Consider the following 17,530-nt stretch of genomic DNA (forward strand, 5'->3'; position numbering starts at 1 on the left):
TGTTTGAGTGTCATTGTTTCTGTCACCCAGAACATGAACTGAAATTATGATAACTGTCAATAAGATTCACACTTTTTTTTCTATTTATGGGTGATTTAAACCCCCTCCTATCAGTACGTCACTTAAAGCAGCACGTGGGGTTCCCCAATACCAATATTTCCCAAATCTGACCAGTCTGGCAAAACTGAGCGTAAGGTTCTTTATTCTGTCTGTTTCTCTTCTTTCTCTTTGCCGGTTATATTACATTTCCCCAGCACACTTACACAGCATGGTGAAAATATCCCCCTGGACATAAACATGTTGTGGGTAACTTGAAGGGTGTGTAACTTTTTTCAGGCTAGGGTTTCTTTGGTGTAGTGTTTATAATGTTTGCCGTGTGGGATAAGATTGAATCTCGGCTCAGAAGCATATGATTCATGTGATTTACATATGATTCATGACTTTTAACTCTATAACTATGTTCAGCATAAAACAAAAGAAAAATATTCATAAATAAAAGGAATCGCATAATTCAAAATATTGTGACCATTTCTTTTGGGCAATGTGGGCTCTCCCAAATTTTCTAGAGGAATTTACCAGACGAAAAGAAATGTTAAATATCAAGTCTGTGTGTCGTATGGTTGCCACAGAGTCTCATTTCCCCTGTTGCAGCTCAGTCTTTGTAGGTGAGGTACACAGAAAAGGAAGTTAAAGCGTTCTGGCTGCGTAACATGATCAGCGAAAGCTGCTTTCGAGCCCATCTGCTGGAGGGATTAGCGGCTCATTTCATGGCAGTGGAGAAGTCATTGTGTGGCGGCCCTGCGATGTCCACAAATGAAAGCCATCATCAGGGATCTTTTCTGCGAGGAACTGCAGCTCGACGATGAATTTTCTACAGCCAAAAGGTAGAGCGTGGGGCGGGATCTAGACTTCTGACTTATGCCGTAGTTTGTGAAGTCATCTTAACGCTGCCACCATACATGAGGGTCTTATGAGGCCATGATAAAATAAAAAATCTTTTGATTAAAATTAAAAAATATCTTCAGCTGCAGTTTACTTTTCTAGTATGACATTGTGTAATAGTTAAAAGGCTTAGCCTATTTTAACATGGTTAAAAGAGATTCAGAAAGTAGGTTACAGGAGAGTCCTTTTTGTTGTATTGAGCAGGGGTGCAGCAATTATTCAGTACAAGCTGACGTCCCTTACTGTACTGTGATATAATAGTGTCAATAGTTTTTCTGTTTTTGCATTTTCCAACAAAGAAGTCCCTTCAATTCCATCACAAAGCTAAAACCATAGCTTTTTTATGCAGGGCCATGCTACTGATCATGTGATTTTATAGGGTATTGTGGTAGAGTATCAATGCGACTGTGTTGGTGCAAAACGTCTTTGAGTTCTTATTGATTCCTAATGATTGTTTTTGACCTCAACTTTTGCTCAAGAAATTGCCTGTCAAGAAACCTGTCGTGCTTTAGGTTTCTTGCTGTGCTCAACAGGAAATTGACTGTGAGGTGTGTGTGTGTGTATGTGGTAGCGAATGCTTGGTCTGCTGCCTGGTGGTGGATGTCTTGGGTTTTAGTATGTGAGTATGTGTCCGAACGGAGCGCCTACGGTGGACGAGTGCTGATCGAATGCATATCGATTTTGCTCTCTGAGCTTTTATCTCCATCTCAAGCCTGCTGATAAATTTGCCGCCCTTCCCCGATCTCCGCACTTCTTATCTACCCGTAGGTATGAATGAGAGCAAGGTTCAGTGTGATTCATAGAGAAAGCCTCCAAGTTCAGCCCTGTGCCCGTCTCACTGTCCTCAAGATAAAACGGGTGGGGGCTGCCTGTCTCAGTGGGAGACGTGGTGATCGATCTTCAGCTCTGTGGCCACTCGCTAGATGTTCAGAGAGAACACAACGATTTGCGCCGACCTAGTCAAGGCAATTTAGCCTTTTTCGTTGCATGAGAGGATTCTACATCTCACCCCAGTCTGATTTACATCCTGGGTGTTGGAGTATTTTGCATCCCACCATTCATGAAATTGTTCATGAGCCTGCCTTCGCCATCCTACTGGGGGAAGAAAGTCAGCTACTAGTGTGGAGTAAATGCTGTAACATTATACTAGCTGAGAATGATGAGGTAAATGTCTCCACAAGTAGAATTCATTGCATGTAAACTTTTACTGTGAAGAGATTTGTTTTTGTCTATTCATGAAGCCAATTCTAAAGCAGCGCTTTATTCCTAAGGGTCATTCTGAGACGCTTCACCATGTTGTCATTGAGAGATTTGTCCATCTTTACGTGCGTGCGTAATAAGAGCTAGGCATCTGAAAACATATTGGCAATTAGACGTGTGAACCTTCACTGGTCTTGATTCAATTGGGTTTATCAGTGCCTTGATATCGATGCATCACGATGCATGCCATACATTTTCTACATGGTCATGATGTTTTCAAATTCAAGAGTTAAGGTTGTGGACACTTTGATTTGCTACAATGAGCAGAATATTTTTTTGTATTGATGATGGCTTTTAACCACTAGTAACTTTTCAAAATGTCTAATTTCACTGCAGTGATAGAAAGTATTTAACTGACATTATTGTTCTACTCTAATACAAATCAGCAGTAAATAAGTTAATGTCCATTTTTCAGTTCAGTCGCAGCATAAAATTAGACTTTTTTTTTTAAACACAAGATCCCATTCATGGCCTCTATTGTCAAGATTAAATTACATAACATTTGTAATTGTAAGCAATGTGATGTAACTATAGACTTGATTGATAGAACAACCATTTATTTTAATGTCTAACAGCTTTTTATTAATTCAGGAAATATTGGTAAAAAGTTGCATGTCAAAACCTTTATTCAAAAATGACATGAACAGCAATACTGAATCCAACCCTGACATTATTGTGACATCTTAGAACAGAACAGTATTATTTAGACTGTGTACAGATTGAGAACTCTACACTGTGTGGATGCTTTGATTTGCTACAATGAGCAGAAAAGCGGTCGACCGTTTTTCTGAACTCTCGGTAAGATGATAATGTCCTGTTGTAGATCTCTGGACACTCAGAGAAAGATCAGCTTTTCCTCCATTGGTTGTGCGAAAAAGTCCGACCCAGAGCGGTGCTGTACTCTATAGATCAGTCTGCCACAGTCACTACCGGCACTACTTTTTAATCAGAATTTCTATGCTGCCACCAGAAAATCACCAAGCAATGTTATTATGATATAATCGATTATGTTCTGCACTGCATCAATGTAATATCATCCACATCTGCATTGCAATGCATCGATTATATGATTAATTTCATCATCCCTATTGGAAATATGAGTCTTTGGCCTAATTTCAAAATGTATTAGTATACGGTAGCTTTTTACCATTTTCATTGATTGATTTTATCTCATCCAGAGTGTCATAGAGGGACAGTCCCTCATGCTTGTGAGGATTCTTTAGGTAGGCATGTGCATTAGGTAGATTGGTGACTCTAAACTGGTCATAAGTGTGAGTGGATGAAACGTGAATGGTCAGTGCGTCCTGCGTGGGCTGGCACCCTGCCCTAGTGGAATACAGACCTGGATGCAGTGGTTATAATGAGTAATTGTCACCGGGTATAGGCATAGGATCTAAAGGTTTTTTTTTGGCCTTTTTTTGGTCTGGTTTGGCCATTTTCTCAATGTCTAAGTCACTAGAAATGTCTTCTGAAGCCCTAAACATGTTTTCGCCTGGAGGGAGATGTGTGTGGGTGTTACCACTAGAGCCACATAATGAGATTCATTTAGATCACAAAATGTATAATTAGTGCTTTCTAAGAGTTACTACCCCAGTTATTGATCATTGATCAAATATATTCCTGGCAATGTGTTCCGCATATTAGAATTATTTTGCCTGAAGTCTACAGGACACTCCACCGCGAAGGAATCTGCGATCTTGACTCATACACATTTAGTGCTCTGACACACAGACGCTCAGACACACTTACACACACACACACACACACGAGCGTGCGCGCGCACTGCTGTTGAGGAGGATGCGGGAGTGGGAACTGGCGGAGGAGAACATGGGTATTTTCTGTGGCTGCCGCCGCTGACGGAACGGCTGGGCTGGGGGGCTCCGCCGCCACTAGCCACGCTCCTGCTCACTCTCTCCCCACTCGGCAGCTCGCCGTCGCCGGCTTCCAGTGGGAGGAGAGGGGTGCGCTGTGATGGGGGCAGGATCAGTCAGCTCGCCACCGGACGCCGCGCCGGACTTTCGTGTCGTGCTAGAGTGACGATGAACGGCGCTGTGGAGGACGACTCGGCTTCCTTACACGGCCCTGGTTTTCAATAGCTGCTTTTTTTTTTTTTTATTTGAATTTTTTTCTTCTTATTCCCCCCTACACCTCCACTCCCCCCCCCTCCTGCTCCGCCGCCCCCCCTTGCAGCCACTCATCCGCTTAATTTGGCGGCGATGAATATGAACAGTGGCTGAGCTTGGTCATCCAGAATGGATTGTCTGTGTATTGTCACAACTAAGGTAAGCAGCTGCGAGCGAGCGAGCGAGTGAGCGTGCGAGAGAGAGTGCGAGAAGACGCTTCCTCTGCCTGTAGGATGCTCCAGTGGTTCCACTGTTCCTCACGTCCCTTCTTGACCCCCCTCTTGCGTTGATGGGAAATTTTCGCTGTTTGATTTGCATGCGGCGAATGTGTCCGTATATATATTTGTGTTCAAGTTCGTCTCCGTACCAGCCTCCTGGTGATCTTCTGAACGCCGAGGGGGTGGCTGTCACCTCTCTGCGGCCGACCCTTTTCAGCCGTCATGCCGCAACTTGCCGGAGAACTTCTGATGGCCGTTGTGGATAATGAGCTTCTTCAAACGCCAGAGGCTTCTGTTGCGCTCTTATTGATCCGGTGCCAGCAGCAGTGACCGAGCTTAACGCAGCTTAAGGAGGGACGGGTCTCCGTGTCCTGCCCACCTCCGAGCTCTGATCTAAATGGTCGTTAGAACCCGGGTCAGCTTGTTGATGTGCTATGTGGGAGATGGAACTGAACAAAAAGGAACCAAATGGTTCCTCCCAGTTCCTGTTCTACATTTCATCTGTAGACATTTCTTAAGAGCTCTGATTTAAAGACCAGATGTCACAGGTTGTGCTTTTTTTAATCATCACTAATTAAAATCCACCTCGTAAATGTAGAAAGCTGTGCTGTCACTCCGTAGCTGAGAGGACTGTAGTGACGTTCTCATCAGTGAACTCCTCTACTAGTAAACTACAATGTGTGTGCGTGAAAGTTGTGTGGAAAACCTGAGATTCGAGTTTGCTTGTTCTGTTTCTGTGTCATGACGATGTCACATTTGAATCCTTCTCACAAGCGTAAATTTGAAACTTGGAATATAATTTTTTCTCCTTTGCTCAACATATGTTCTTCCTTCCAGCAGTTTCCACGTTTGATTTTTTTTCCATAGAATCTTTGTTGATATGTTAAAATCTAGCTTTTAATCTCAGAAAAGAACTTGTTCTTTTAGTGCAGTATGGTGGTTCTTGGCCTATTGGCATTATTGTATAATTTATGGACCAACTGGTGTTTTGTGTAATAACAAAAGATGTCAAACCTGGTAACCTGTCCCACATTGTACCACACCGGTATACAACTCATTTTCTCTGTTTGCATCTGGTCATCCTAGATGTGAATGACATGTGATGAGTGATTTGTTGTCATTCTCAGTGTTTTTTCTTTATCCACAGTGCCCTATTCTTAATCTGACAGTAATTTCAGTACCACCTTGGATTGACACCCATTCTGTGTCAAGGGTGAAGTCCTCAGTGTATCATGAAGCTTAAATAATGTCCATTTACATTTACATTTACAGCATTTATCAGACGCCCTTATCCAGAGCGACTTACAATCAGTAGTTACAGGGACAGTCCCCCTGGAGCAACTTAGGGTTAAGTGTCTTGCTCAGGGACACAATGGTAGTAAGTGGGATTTGAACCTGGGCCTTCTGGTTCATAGGGGAGTGTGTTACCCACTAGGCTACTACCACCCTGTCCACCGCAGCCATGGCCCGAACGTATGGGTGACACACCTCCACCCACATCCACGTCGTCCACATAGCCAACTGAAATAGACAGCCGGTCAATCTGCCTTCAAGACCTGCTCCACTGTGTGACCTCATGCGTATTTCTGTAACGTGTACAGAGGTACCGCTTCCTTTACCGTGAGTGTCTCTGACCGGTCTTGGATCTAAATGTCTTCCATTTTTGCCACGTGCTTTCAGATTGCAGTTTTTTTGCTGTTATTGTTGTTGCTGAGGACATATTTTGTTTGTCCTTTTTGTGGGATTTTGACCAATAAACCAGGAAGTAGGTCTCATCTGCTTTGTCATTCATTTGCAGGCATGTTTGGCAGCATTTCTGGCTCTTTTGTGCTGAAAGCTCCTCACGTCTCATCAGCTTTTTGTGTTCCCCTCTTTAAAGTGTGAATCCAACAAGAGATGCTATTTTGGTCAATGTGTGAGCAATACCTGTTTTATTCATGGGAGTGAAAGTATGTAAAAATAAAGCTGAAAAGGCACCAATGAGTCAGAACTTTTTGTTTTTTCTATTTTTAGTGTTAAAACGGTTTCAGCTTGATGTACCGCTTGGGTCTGGTGTTGGGAAAATTCCAGGCCTTGGAGAGATGCAGGTCTTTCAAATCTTTCGATTTGATGTGTGATGATGGTTCCTGCGTTGATTTGTAGGTCCCCCTGTGTCTGTGTGAAGAGCCAGATGTTTATCTTGGTTCTCAGACGGCACGGTGGAGACAGGGCGGTGGAAATGTCAGATGGAAACGACAGAAGCAGATCGGGACCCCTGCTCCTCGTTCCATCCATTTTACATCCTTGCCCAAAACGAACCCCGGATCTGTTGCCTTTTGCTTGTGGACGACGTCTGGAGTTTCTGTCATGTGAACTAAATCTGTCCTGATCCTGTCGACTTCCAACCGCTGGGATAACAGTGGGCTTTCTGTCACCGCTGCCTCTGCATGCTCAGATTGTCACTTGTATAAGCAAATATTTTTATTATATTTGCTTATTTTCCTCTTGCCAAACGGTCATATTGATTTAGTTTTTATCCCTGTGGATGCATATTATGAGTAACCAATATTCACTCCCTGTTAAAAAAAAGCAAATAATTAGAAGCCACCCATTGGATAATTACTGCATGGATGACAGTGTTTCAGCTGGCTACAAGTTATTTAACCTTAACTGATGCAGTGAGCAGCTTCTCATTTCTTTAATCGTGTTTGAAGACACATCCTGTGGTCCTGGAAAAGATCTGATTCAGAAGGGTCAACCAAAGAAAACCTCTAAGGAGATAAACTACTAACTGTTGAGCAATTACAGTAGGAGCATTTCCACCGTGAAGGGTACTCAGGGGTTTGGGAGGCTAATCTGGAAAAAAAGGCTTGAATGTGCTAGTACTCTAGAGCACTGTGTCATTTTCACAAATGGATGGATTGGCCACCACAGGGTCAAGTTAACCCCACTGAGAGTCTTTGGGATGTGCTGGAGAAGACTCTGGACAGAAATACATTTTGTGACATTGCAGAAGCTAATCACAGTGTAATCAAGTTGGTCAGAAAACAATTATAATTGTGTGACCTTTTGGACAGGCCTATGTTACTAGGGCTACCCTTGTGGTCATTAAGTGACATATTTAATGGCAAAAAACTGTGGTGGTTTATGAATGTTTAAAATGTTTATTCCTAATCAGAACCCACATTGCTCCAATGATCCTTTTTTTGTGCTGGTGAAGACCAAGTCAGTACAGTTTCTGCTGTTTCTTCTGTAATATACTGGAGTTCATTCTTTTCTCCTCGCCCCACCTTGGCTTAGGCCAATTTTACCCATAAATACTGTTCTACTGTTTCTGTTTTTCAGGTTTTACTTTTGCATTTTTGTACTCATCTGCATTTCCCAAAATATGCTAAAATATTTTAATTGGAGTGAATAATGAACCACAGTATAATGTTTTTCATGCTTTTTACATGCTTCTAGATCACCCACTGCTTTTCCGATGCAGTAGTATTGAGAGAAAATGTACTTTAATTTTTCACAGCGTTTTTTTTTTTTTTTGGTTTGGTTGATCAACAGCTCATTTTGAAGATGTGTTGGTGCTTAAATTCAGCAAATAATGGAATGTCTGCCATAGAAATAGAAAGTGGTGTATCAGCTGTGTGTCCATTTTTAAGGTTATAGTATAGATCCTGTATCAGAATTAAGCCTGAAAAAAATGTATTATTATTATTTTTTTAGACAACTTGGTCTAATATTTTTCAGAGAAAATGAAAAGATTTTTATTATGAGAAATAGACATATACAAGCATACAATGCTCAGGCATCTTCTCAAAAATTCCTCCCAGGCCATTTTTAAGTAATATTTTATTACCTACAGCTGAACTGATGTGTGTACCAAGATAGTGAAAGCTTCATTTCTATTTTAAGACATGTGGAAGTGCTCATGCACCAACCCAGCATCCATTCTCAGTCAACGTCATACCTCTGCATCATAATATATTTCTGACTCCCATGGACTGTAGTTATGTAATTGTATGGGGTTTTTTTTTCTTCTGGGGCTCGGTTACCACGTTGGTGTCGAGAGAACGACCTCCTACACTCATTCCGTGTGCTTTATGTTTCTGTTAGACTGTGTCAGTATCCCAGCAGCGATGCTGTTTATAGTTGGACCCACCATTTTCGCTCTACTGATGTAAAGCGGAGGGCTGGTGCTCTGGGATGGCCCCTGTGGGGTGGATGGAGTGGGACGCTGGCTTCACCTGAGTGGGGAAGGGCCATTGATTTTCATCATTTTAAATCCTGTCTGAGCCTCCTCCATTCACTGTAGGTCCTTTTCCACTACGCACCTCTGTATGGGAGTTACATGGGGGTGTCACTTCCAGAAACTGGACTACACTCCAGACTGTTCTCTCCACCCCGTTTATCTGTTGCAGATGTAATTGGTTCACTCTCATCTATCCAGGCAGCACCTTACATAACTGAATGAGTCTCCAGCCATCCTTCTCCTCCTCCCCCATCTCTGGCTGAGTGTGTGGGTCTGTAGGCGTGGTTGTGTGAGGTAATCGGGACCAGTGACCCATGATGACCTGCCCTAGTGGTCTCTATGTGACACTCACATAAAGGGGAGGGCTGTTGGTTTCTAGGCTAATGAAACTATTAAACCTATGTCCATTGTGCCATTGTCATAAATGTAGTATCACAAAAATTGGTGTTATATTTTTTGCATTCCAAGGTCACCCTCATCTTGCTATTCCTTGAAGTTCTTTGGCTTTTTTATAACAGGAGGGTGGTTACACAGAATGCTGGAAGAATCAAAAACAATCCAAGACCTGTGGATTGGAGCGCTCACCTTAATCCTATTGCTATCCTTAAACAGATTTGCAGAATGGGATGACCATGCAGTACAGGCAGGGGGATTTTTCAATGTCCAATTGGGTGACCTGAGGGTGACCAGTGTCTAGTTTTCCTGCTGGATGCAAAAGCCTGCTTGGACACCCAGGACACTATTAACTTGGTGCTTATTCACTGGAGTAAGGTCAAAGTCATCTTCAGGATCTACTGTACTGGCCAAAAGTTTGGACACACCTTCTCATTCAATGTGTTTTCTTTATTTTCATGACCATTTACATTGGTAGATTCTCACTGATGGCATCAAAACTATGAATGAACACATGTGGAGTTATGGAAAACTCCAACAAAAAAAGATGAAATAATTGAAAACATGTTTTATGTTCTAGTTTTTTCAAAATAGCCCCCATTTGGTCTGATTACTGCTTTGCACACTCTTGCCATTCTCTCAATGAGCTTCAAGAGGTCGTCAATCATAAAACCATCATATATGTTATGGAGTCAGAGTAAATGAAGAAGAGCACAGAAGAAAATAGATATTTCATAGCTGTGTAAAAAACTCTACACTTTTTAGAGTTATTTTCCATCTGAAATGAGCTGTGGGAGATGCAAAACCTCATGACCACAACCTTCACCAAAATATTGCTAAAAGGGGAAGACGGAGATAGAGGACTAAATTCTTCCCTCACTGATATCTGATAATCTGATATTATTGAATTTGGAATAACCGAAGCCTTCAAACTGGCAGTAATAAATATCATAATTCCAATAAGATAAAATTCTACTGGAGCATATTTGTGCATAAAACAACGCAATAAGAATCAATAGAATTCTTATTCAAAGTCAAGCTGTGCGCTCGACTTTGTGTGTGCATTCTGCAGTGGTCAACTCTCCATTATGCAAGTGGATTACTGGGCATGGCAGTGGTCAGGTTGGATGAGTCTCCTGAGGACGGCTTTGACCTTACGTGACCCATGCTTAGTCCCTAGCATTGTGCCTCACACCTAGAGTCATGAGCAGCAGTTCATTTTCTTCCCTCCATTTCTTCCATTCACTTACTACTACTTCCACAGACTTTGCTCACGCTTTCATAAACGGGCATAATAAAAAAACACCCAAATAATTTGTTTTTGACTTTTTTTGGAGGAAAGCCACAACCAAAAAAAGTGCCAATCATTGTGAATTATTTTACACGTACAGTGGGAGCTGTTGGGATGGCCATTTTGATAAGCTGTTGCTGTCTTTGCTGTAGAAGAAGATCTGCACAACCTCACCCAAGTGCTTCCCCCAGAGTTTTGGAGATGCTGCTGCATGCAATATTTATGAACCTGCGGGGATGTTATCATGTTTAATTGGGTCCCTGCATCCGCTGGCTGTTCTAAAAGGAAGTCATGCAACAGTGAACACACTCAGACTCACACAAACACACACACACACACTCGAGGGAGCTGAGAAGAAGCCGCAGGCCTCTGTAACCCTGGTCTGGTCTTTAATCGCATTGCTCATGCAGTATATCAGATGTTGTTAAACTGCACATAAATCTGAAGACTTCCAGCTTTTGGCTCTTTGTCTAAGAGTTTTTGGCCTTGTGATCTCATAGGCATTCTGAGGCTGTTATTTTTTACTTCTCAAGAACCCACGGGCATGTGCAGTTGTGCAGTTTCACTTTAGTTACACTGATTGTGCTGGGACAGTAGCTGCAGTATTGGCCGCCATCAGACCTAATCCATCCTGACCATAAGCACTGAACACTGACGATACCCTCTTTTCCGTTGCTGGTTTTTGCTTTTGACATTATTGCATACCGCTCTCCGGAAAACATTTTTCATGCAGATTTATTTCTTTCCATGCCAGTTATTCACTTCTGCACATTTTTACAATTTCCACATAAACACATTTAGTCAAGTTCACCAATTCATTGTAGGCCTGTATGGATTGATGATAGTTTTGAGCTGTTTTCCTTCTTCCTTTCTGTCTTAGTTATCTCTCCACTGTTCAAATTATGACATTCATAACACTCATTCACTCACTCAATTACTTACTTACTTCATTCCATAAGTGCTTTGTCCTTCTCATGGTTACAGTTTTGAAATGCACTAGTTCAATAACAGTCTTCGGTATCTACAGTGAGGTGGATCTACTGCGACTTTGTTACATTTTGCAGGTGTGTTGTTCAGTTGCACGGTGGTGCTAGCAGGATTATGACTTGTGTGTTGAAGGGTGAGTTTGTTGACCAGCATGTCCTCTTTCCAATCACTTACCCAAAAGATTAGCTGCTGCTGGTGCAGTCTTTCTGTCTTTGTGGAACTGAGTGTTAACTACACATGCATGGTATGTGAATGTTCCTTGGCAGACAGTAAAAAGCCGTATGGTTTTGCCACTGTTCACTGAATCTGCAGATATGTCTGACTGCAGTGTAGACATCGCAGTCCTGTGGCCACCTCAGTAGCCTAATGTCACCTTGCATGCGCTGTCATCAAGGTGAAGTTGTATGATCGTACGGTTGTATCCATGCATCTTTAGTGTAACACCTTCATCCCTCAGGACCATGGCATGGCAGGGTGGTCTCTTTGCGTATTTTTGAACTGTCATGTGAGGTGAGGTCCATCCATGCCTGCCTGGATCTGTGTTCTCCATTAGACCCCAGGTTATATTTGGTTATACCTGTTTTCTTGTTCTGCTGTCCGTATCACAGTGTGTGTAGTGTGAGTGTGTGTATGTGGTGGTGTAGGATGCCTGGTATGTGTGTAGCCTGTCCGCGGGCTTCCCTGTGAATTCCTGCCTCGGGAAGTCCCGGTGCGGTCCATGCCAGCAGGTTGGGCTGAGTCATGGTGTGAGTTGGTTTGGTTTTGTTGTTTGTGTATGTTGTTAATGGTGTTGATGTGGAGTGATCCTTTTACACTTCCCCAAAGTAGATTCCTTTACATTTGTTTGTCCAGGTAACCTGACATTGACCCTGCATCTCAGCAAAGAGTCAAAATAACCTTTCAGAAAGCATCACAAGGACCAAAATGAACCAAAATGAAACACTCACATGAACAGAGACATAGGAAAACAGACTGCAACCTAATCAAAATGACCCAATCAGGTCCAGGCCTGGCGTCCTCCAGACGTACAACTCACCAGCAGATATAATGAGGGTTTTTTTTTTTAAGGCAATCGGGACCTTTCAAGAAATGACACATTCACTAGTTTGCCGAATAATTTATCTAAATGTTTGGTTTGGAGGACCCAAGATGACTTAACCAGATGAGTGTAGAATGCCTGTGAACAAGTGCCATTACCAGCAAAGAAAATGAAGGGAAACAGATAAGATGGGGCATGTGGGAGCTTACACTCCACCTGGACATGTATTCACAGGATAGGCCCGAACTGGACAGAATGAGGGAGCAAGAAGTTGTCAGTCATCACTATAGTTAGTTTTCTGGATGTTAGAGTTGTAGAGCCAAAAACACTTGGTTGGTAGATAGTTACTCCTCTCCAGAAGAAGTATAGTTGTTTTTGGCTGCTTATCTTAATTTTAGTTTTAGTCCTTTTAGTCTTCATTAGTCATAGTCAACAAAGCACACTTTAGTCTAGTCAAATTTCAATCAACTAAAAGTCTGAGCATTTTAGTCATATTTTAATCAGAATTATCCATGCATTTTTTTAGTCAACAAAAACTGATGAAATTTTAGTCAATGAAATGTTATTCTAATAAATTTAACCAAGTTAATATAGTACAAGGACTTAGACAAAAACTAAATTTTCTTTTAGTCAAACACATTTCATAATTAAAACAGTTATCTTCTTATTATGTGATTGTTACCTTATGGACTGAAGCATACTCTACATCCATTCCAAACACGGAAGACGCTCTGATTTGTTCCATGTTTTTCAACCACACTTTCAGTTTTCTTTTCCACTTTATTGTAATGAAAGTACGTCCAAAGATCGCGTCTTCATTTTCTCCCTGCCATCTGCTAATCTATCACAAGTATCCTAAAAACTATTCAATATCGCAACTGCATATTGCGGAAGTGACGTCGTCTGTGTGACCAGATGGGAGACACAGGGAACAGAAATACTACATAAAAAATAACGTCATGTCTTGTTTTTGTCAATGAAACTGAAGAGACATTTTAGTGTAGTTTTTAATCTTTTATTTAGTTTTTTCATCAACAATATTACATTTTATATCACATGGCCAGCATTTATGTCTTGTCTCGTCTTCATCATGTTAAAAAGGTTAGTTGATGCTACTAACAAGCAGTTCTTTCTTGTTTGTGTCTTTTTGACCGAAGACGTACTTAAATGTTGCTTTAGTAGAGTATTAGTCAAGGTTAGCAGATAATTAAAAGCATTACTTAACCTCTTTACCTGGCTGCTGATGGTTAAATAGAGTTGTGATTGATTACAAAATTACCAGACAATTGCGTAAAACTACAAGAAATCCTGGAAAAAAGGCTTAATGCTTCAGGCTTGTTTGATTTATTTTTTCCCCAAAGAGGGAGAACGATGAAGGGCACATGAAACGGATGCCACTCTTGAGCTCTGACATGCCACTGTTCTGCCAGAAGGATGTGCTCTGACAGTCTCTGTAAAGAAACATTTAACAGAGCGAAATTGCACGGGCATTTCAGTGTACGGCTTGCCTGATTGCAGTGAAGAAGGCAGGGTATTTTTAACTCATATTTGAAAGACTCTTTTTTTTTTTTTGTAGCGATTAGCAAGTACAAAGGAGGTAATGGCATTTTTAAAGTAAAAGGTTTGTGGAGAAGTTGGTTCTTGGCGTCCTGTTGCAGAATCTGCATTCTGGTAGATGTTTGCCTCCTTCTGTCTTGCTTTGCTCTCTCATTCAAAAACTGGATAGTGTTAACCTAAGACATCAAAAGACATCGGTCTTTTGTGCATATTTTTGCTAGGTAACTATTCACTGATGGTGGTTCAGCTAACTTAATACTAACTGTTGACATTACTTTTAAGAAAGTAATGTCTGCTGTGAAAAATGACAAATTTTTAAATGAGTGTTCTACTGAAAGAGAGGTGTACAACCCTTTTTAATACTATTTTGGCACATAGTGCAGCACTCACACGTCTCACGAAAAATGTCAACCCGAATGAAGAGTTTCTGTGCATGCTGCAGACCTCTGACGAGGACCCGATTGGAGCCGGGGGATTAATCTGGTGCTGGAGGAGACATGTGAGAATCCCCCATCGGGCAGGGGATGTGAGGCAGGACTCGAGAGAGAGCGAGAGCGTGTGTTGTGGAGGTGTGCTCTCTCTCTCTCGAGTCAGGCCGAGATTTTTTATCATCGGCTTCCTGTTGCTGAGTTGGAGTGGACTTCTCTCAGGGTGCTGAACTGTGTGGGCAACCAGCATGATTTTATGAAAATCATTATACTCAGGATTGTTTTTTTTTCAACCTTTGCGTTACCATTTTCATTTTTCTGTGAAAAGGTTATTATTGACTACATTAATGTTGAGCTGATGAAGCCTCATTACAGAAAATGAAATGGTTTGATAGGTCACAGGTGAATTTCTATGTATCTTTGTCATTTATAGGCTTTCAAAGTTAAACGTTGCAATCGACATTGACTTTCAAACTGTATGTGACATACATTTTGGCAAATGTCTTAGCTAATTGGCTTTTTTCAGAATAAAACCCTTTTTCTCTGCATTTTACAATTAAGAATGAATTTCATTCACAATAGTAGTAACAATAGTAGCAAATTTCTTAATTGCTAAATACATGGTTTTATTCTGGAAAAAAACATCATGATGATATATAAATGATTTTTTACATTAATTTCTGCTGCGGTCAGGATCACCACAGTCAAGATTGAACTGAACCTTTCAATAAATAAATGAATCCAGTGAACTCTGCTTAACAGTATGATGTAACAGGAATATTCACATATTATAAGATGAAAGAGCATTTTGAGTTCATGCAGACAACAAATCATACGTTTCCAGTATCCAGTATCATACGTTTCCAATAATATTCACATATTATATTGTAGAGATGAAAGTGCATTTTGCCTTTATGCAGACAAGTTTCCGGTAACTTTCAGTAAAATAAAATTCAGATTCTCGACAAATAATAGTGAGGAAAATACTAAAGCAAGAGCTGTCTTTGGCCTTGCTGGCTGTCCCCTGGTGCAAGGTGTCCTGTGACCCCTCAGATGTTTCCATCTGGCCAAGCTGCTGGCGGACCTTTTCCTCTGGGGAAGCGTGTCCGTGTGCAGTCTACTGTCGGCGCCTGACCCAGAACCCAGCATGAGTATAGCTGCCCGGAGCAGGACACAGTGAACGTGCTGTCACTCCCAGATGGCACATATAGTGCCACTTTTTAATCTTATCTTTGATGCGCCAATGCCGTTCACTTTAAATTTAACGCTTCCTAAGCCGAATGACACAAATGACATGTGTGTCAGAACACAAGGTTGGCGGCCTTTGAGGACGAGTATTCCCTATGAGAAAAAGCAGTGCTGTGTTTACACAGTAGGATTCGAGAGACGGACTCCCAGACTCAATCATTCTTTCTACTACTGAATTGACTTTATTCCTTTAGGACAAGAATACAAAACATAAATTGTGTTGACTGTTTAAAAAATAAAATCCATGTTTGCATGACCTTTAGGAACCTGACATGGTATTCTGTAGTCTCTGGTGGGTATGAAAGTCCCTTGTTCCAGAGCTCTGACTGCACCAATAAAGCACTCAGCACAAAAATGGAAAAATAAATGTAAAAAGTAACGTGATATTGGCTGCATTTTCTGATATTTAACTGATAACCTAATTAAATGCTTAAAATGTACTTTAAATGTTTAGTTCTTAACATTTTTACTTTCCCATAGCTGTTTGGGATTAGCAGAACATCATAAACAAAAAAACTATTTGTCGTTTTCTAATGATGTCCTTATATAAGGACATTAGGTTACAACAAAACACAATTAAATCATACTTTTACTAAACTTGGACAAATTCCACTTTATAACATTTCAAACTACAGACGCTTTTACGTAAAAGTTTCAACCTCAACACTCTGATGTTGTACCTTGTCTACTTTTGTTTCTGGAGGTTTGTTTCTGCTGTTATTGCCACCATCTTGGGTTTTTTTTTTTGTTTTGTGTATAATGTTTCTCAGACCACTAGAGGGCAAAGCAAAAAAAGTTCCTGAATGAGGGCATTTAAAATAGTACGGAAATTAGAAAAAATATTATAGTAAAGGGAAGCCAAAATGTAATGTCCCCACATGAGCATGCAGGGTCTCAAGGGGTTACGAAGAAATGGGCCCAATTTTCCAACTTTTAATCCTGGTGGGTGTGGATGGGGTTTCAACTCTCCCACTGTACATGTACATGTATGTAGGCAAGGCGCTGGGAGCTTTTCGCGGTCTTGGTGGGTGATTCAGAGGTGTGATTTAGATCTGTAGGTCAGCTCGGAGGTGAGACTGCTGAGGTACTTGTGCTAATGGAGAAAGGAGTATAAAAATAGCATATAAAAAAAACCCCGAAACAATAAAAACCTTCTGCTGGCACTGCGTTGGTGAGATGAAGACCACCTCCTGCCTGCGACCTCAGTGACCACATTAGCGTATTTGTGTGTGGCGTATGCATGTGACTCATCTCTCCAGCAGGAGATGCCTTGGGGGGGAATATATTTACTCTTGTTAAAGCATCTTGGCTCCGCTGCTGTGTTTTTTTTTTTTTTTTTTTACTGCAGACATTGCTGTTTGCCTCAGGAATTTATATTCTTTTTGCCGTGATTGATTGCTCAGGGGACGTGCCAAACAAGGCTCCTGAAAAAAAATGACATCAGTCCTGCTGAGACTGGAGATTTAAGTATTCTGTTCATCTTATTGGCATCTGATGATTTTGACTGATACGTGTCATAGTTGCCAGCAACTAAAACCACACAGTATCCATTCTGAGGTCTTCAGCTCTAATTCCAACCAGTTTACCCCTCTCTGTTTCTGCGACTTTCTTATGATGGCTTGGAATAATAGCATTTATGGTATGTAATTGTAAATGAATGTATTTATTTTGAGTGTAATGCCCCTTTAATGGTAATTGCATCCCAATCTCATCGTATTACATCACACTGAGTGATGAGGGTCAAGGTCAAATTTAGTTTGCCCTCATTTTATTCTTAAAAATAAAATGTCAACCGCAGCTAAAGATGCCCGTAGACTTT

General features: G+C 41.2%; 1 protein-coding gene across 28 annotated transcripts in view; it reads left to right on the plus strand.

Annotated features, from left to right (window-relative positions):
• The window catches only part of dlg2 (discs, large homolog 2 (Drosophila)), a 255,544-nt gene that overhangs the window by 103,968 nt on the left and 134,046 nt on the right, over window positions 1–17,530 (plus strand). Inside the window, exon 1 of one of the 28 annotated variants that reach the window (XM_028982829.1) lies at window positions 833–884. The exons of 25 other annotated variants lie outside the window; for them this stretch is intronic. Coding sequence is in view for 2 of the 3 variants with exons in the window: in XM_028982822.1 (XP_028838655.1) it covers window positions 4,455–4,484 (30 nt within the window). In the remaining variant the exon portion in view is untranslated. Of the gene's footprint in view, window positions 1–832; window positions 885–4,357; window positions 4,485–17,530 lie in introns of those variants that run through there. 2 more of the 28 variants (XM_028982822.1, XM_028982827.1) reach the window with 2 other exon arrangements.

The sequence above is a fragment of the Denticeps clupeoides genome, chromosome 6 (assembly GCF_900700375.1).
Source record: "Denticeps clupeoides chromosome 6, fDenClu1.1, whole genome shotgun sequence".
Classification (NCBI taxonomy): Eukaryota; Metazoa; Chordata; class Actinopteri; order Clupeiformes; family Denticipitidae; genus Denticeps; species Denticeps clupeoides.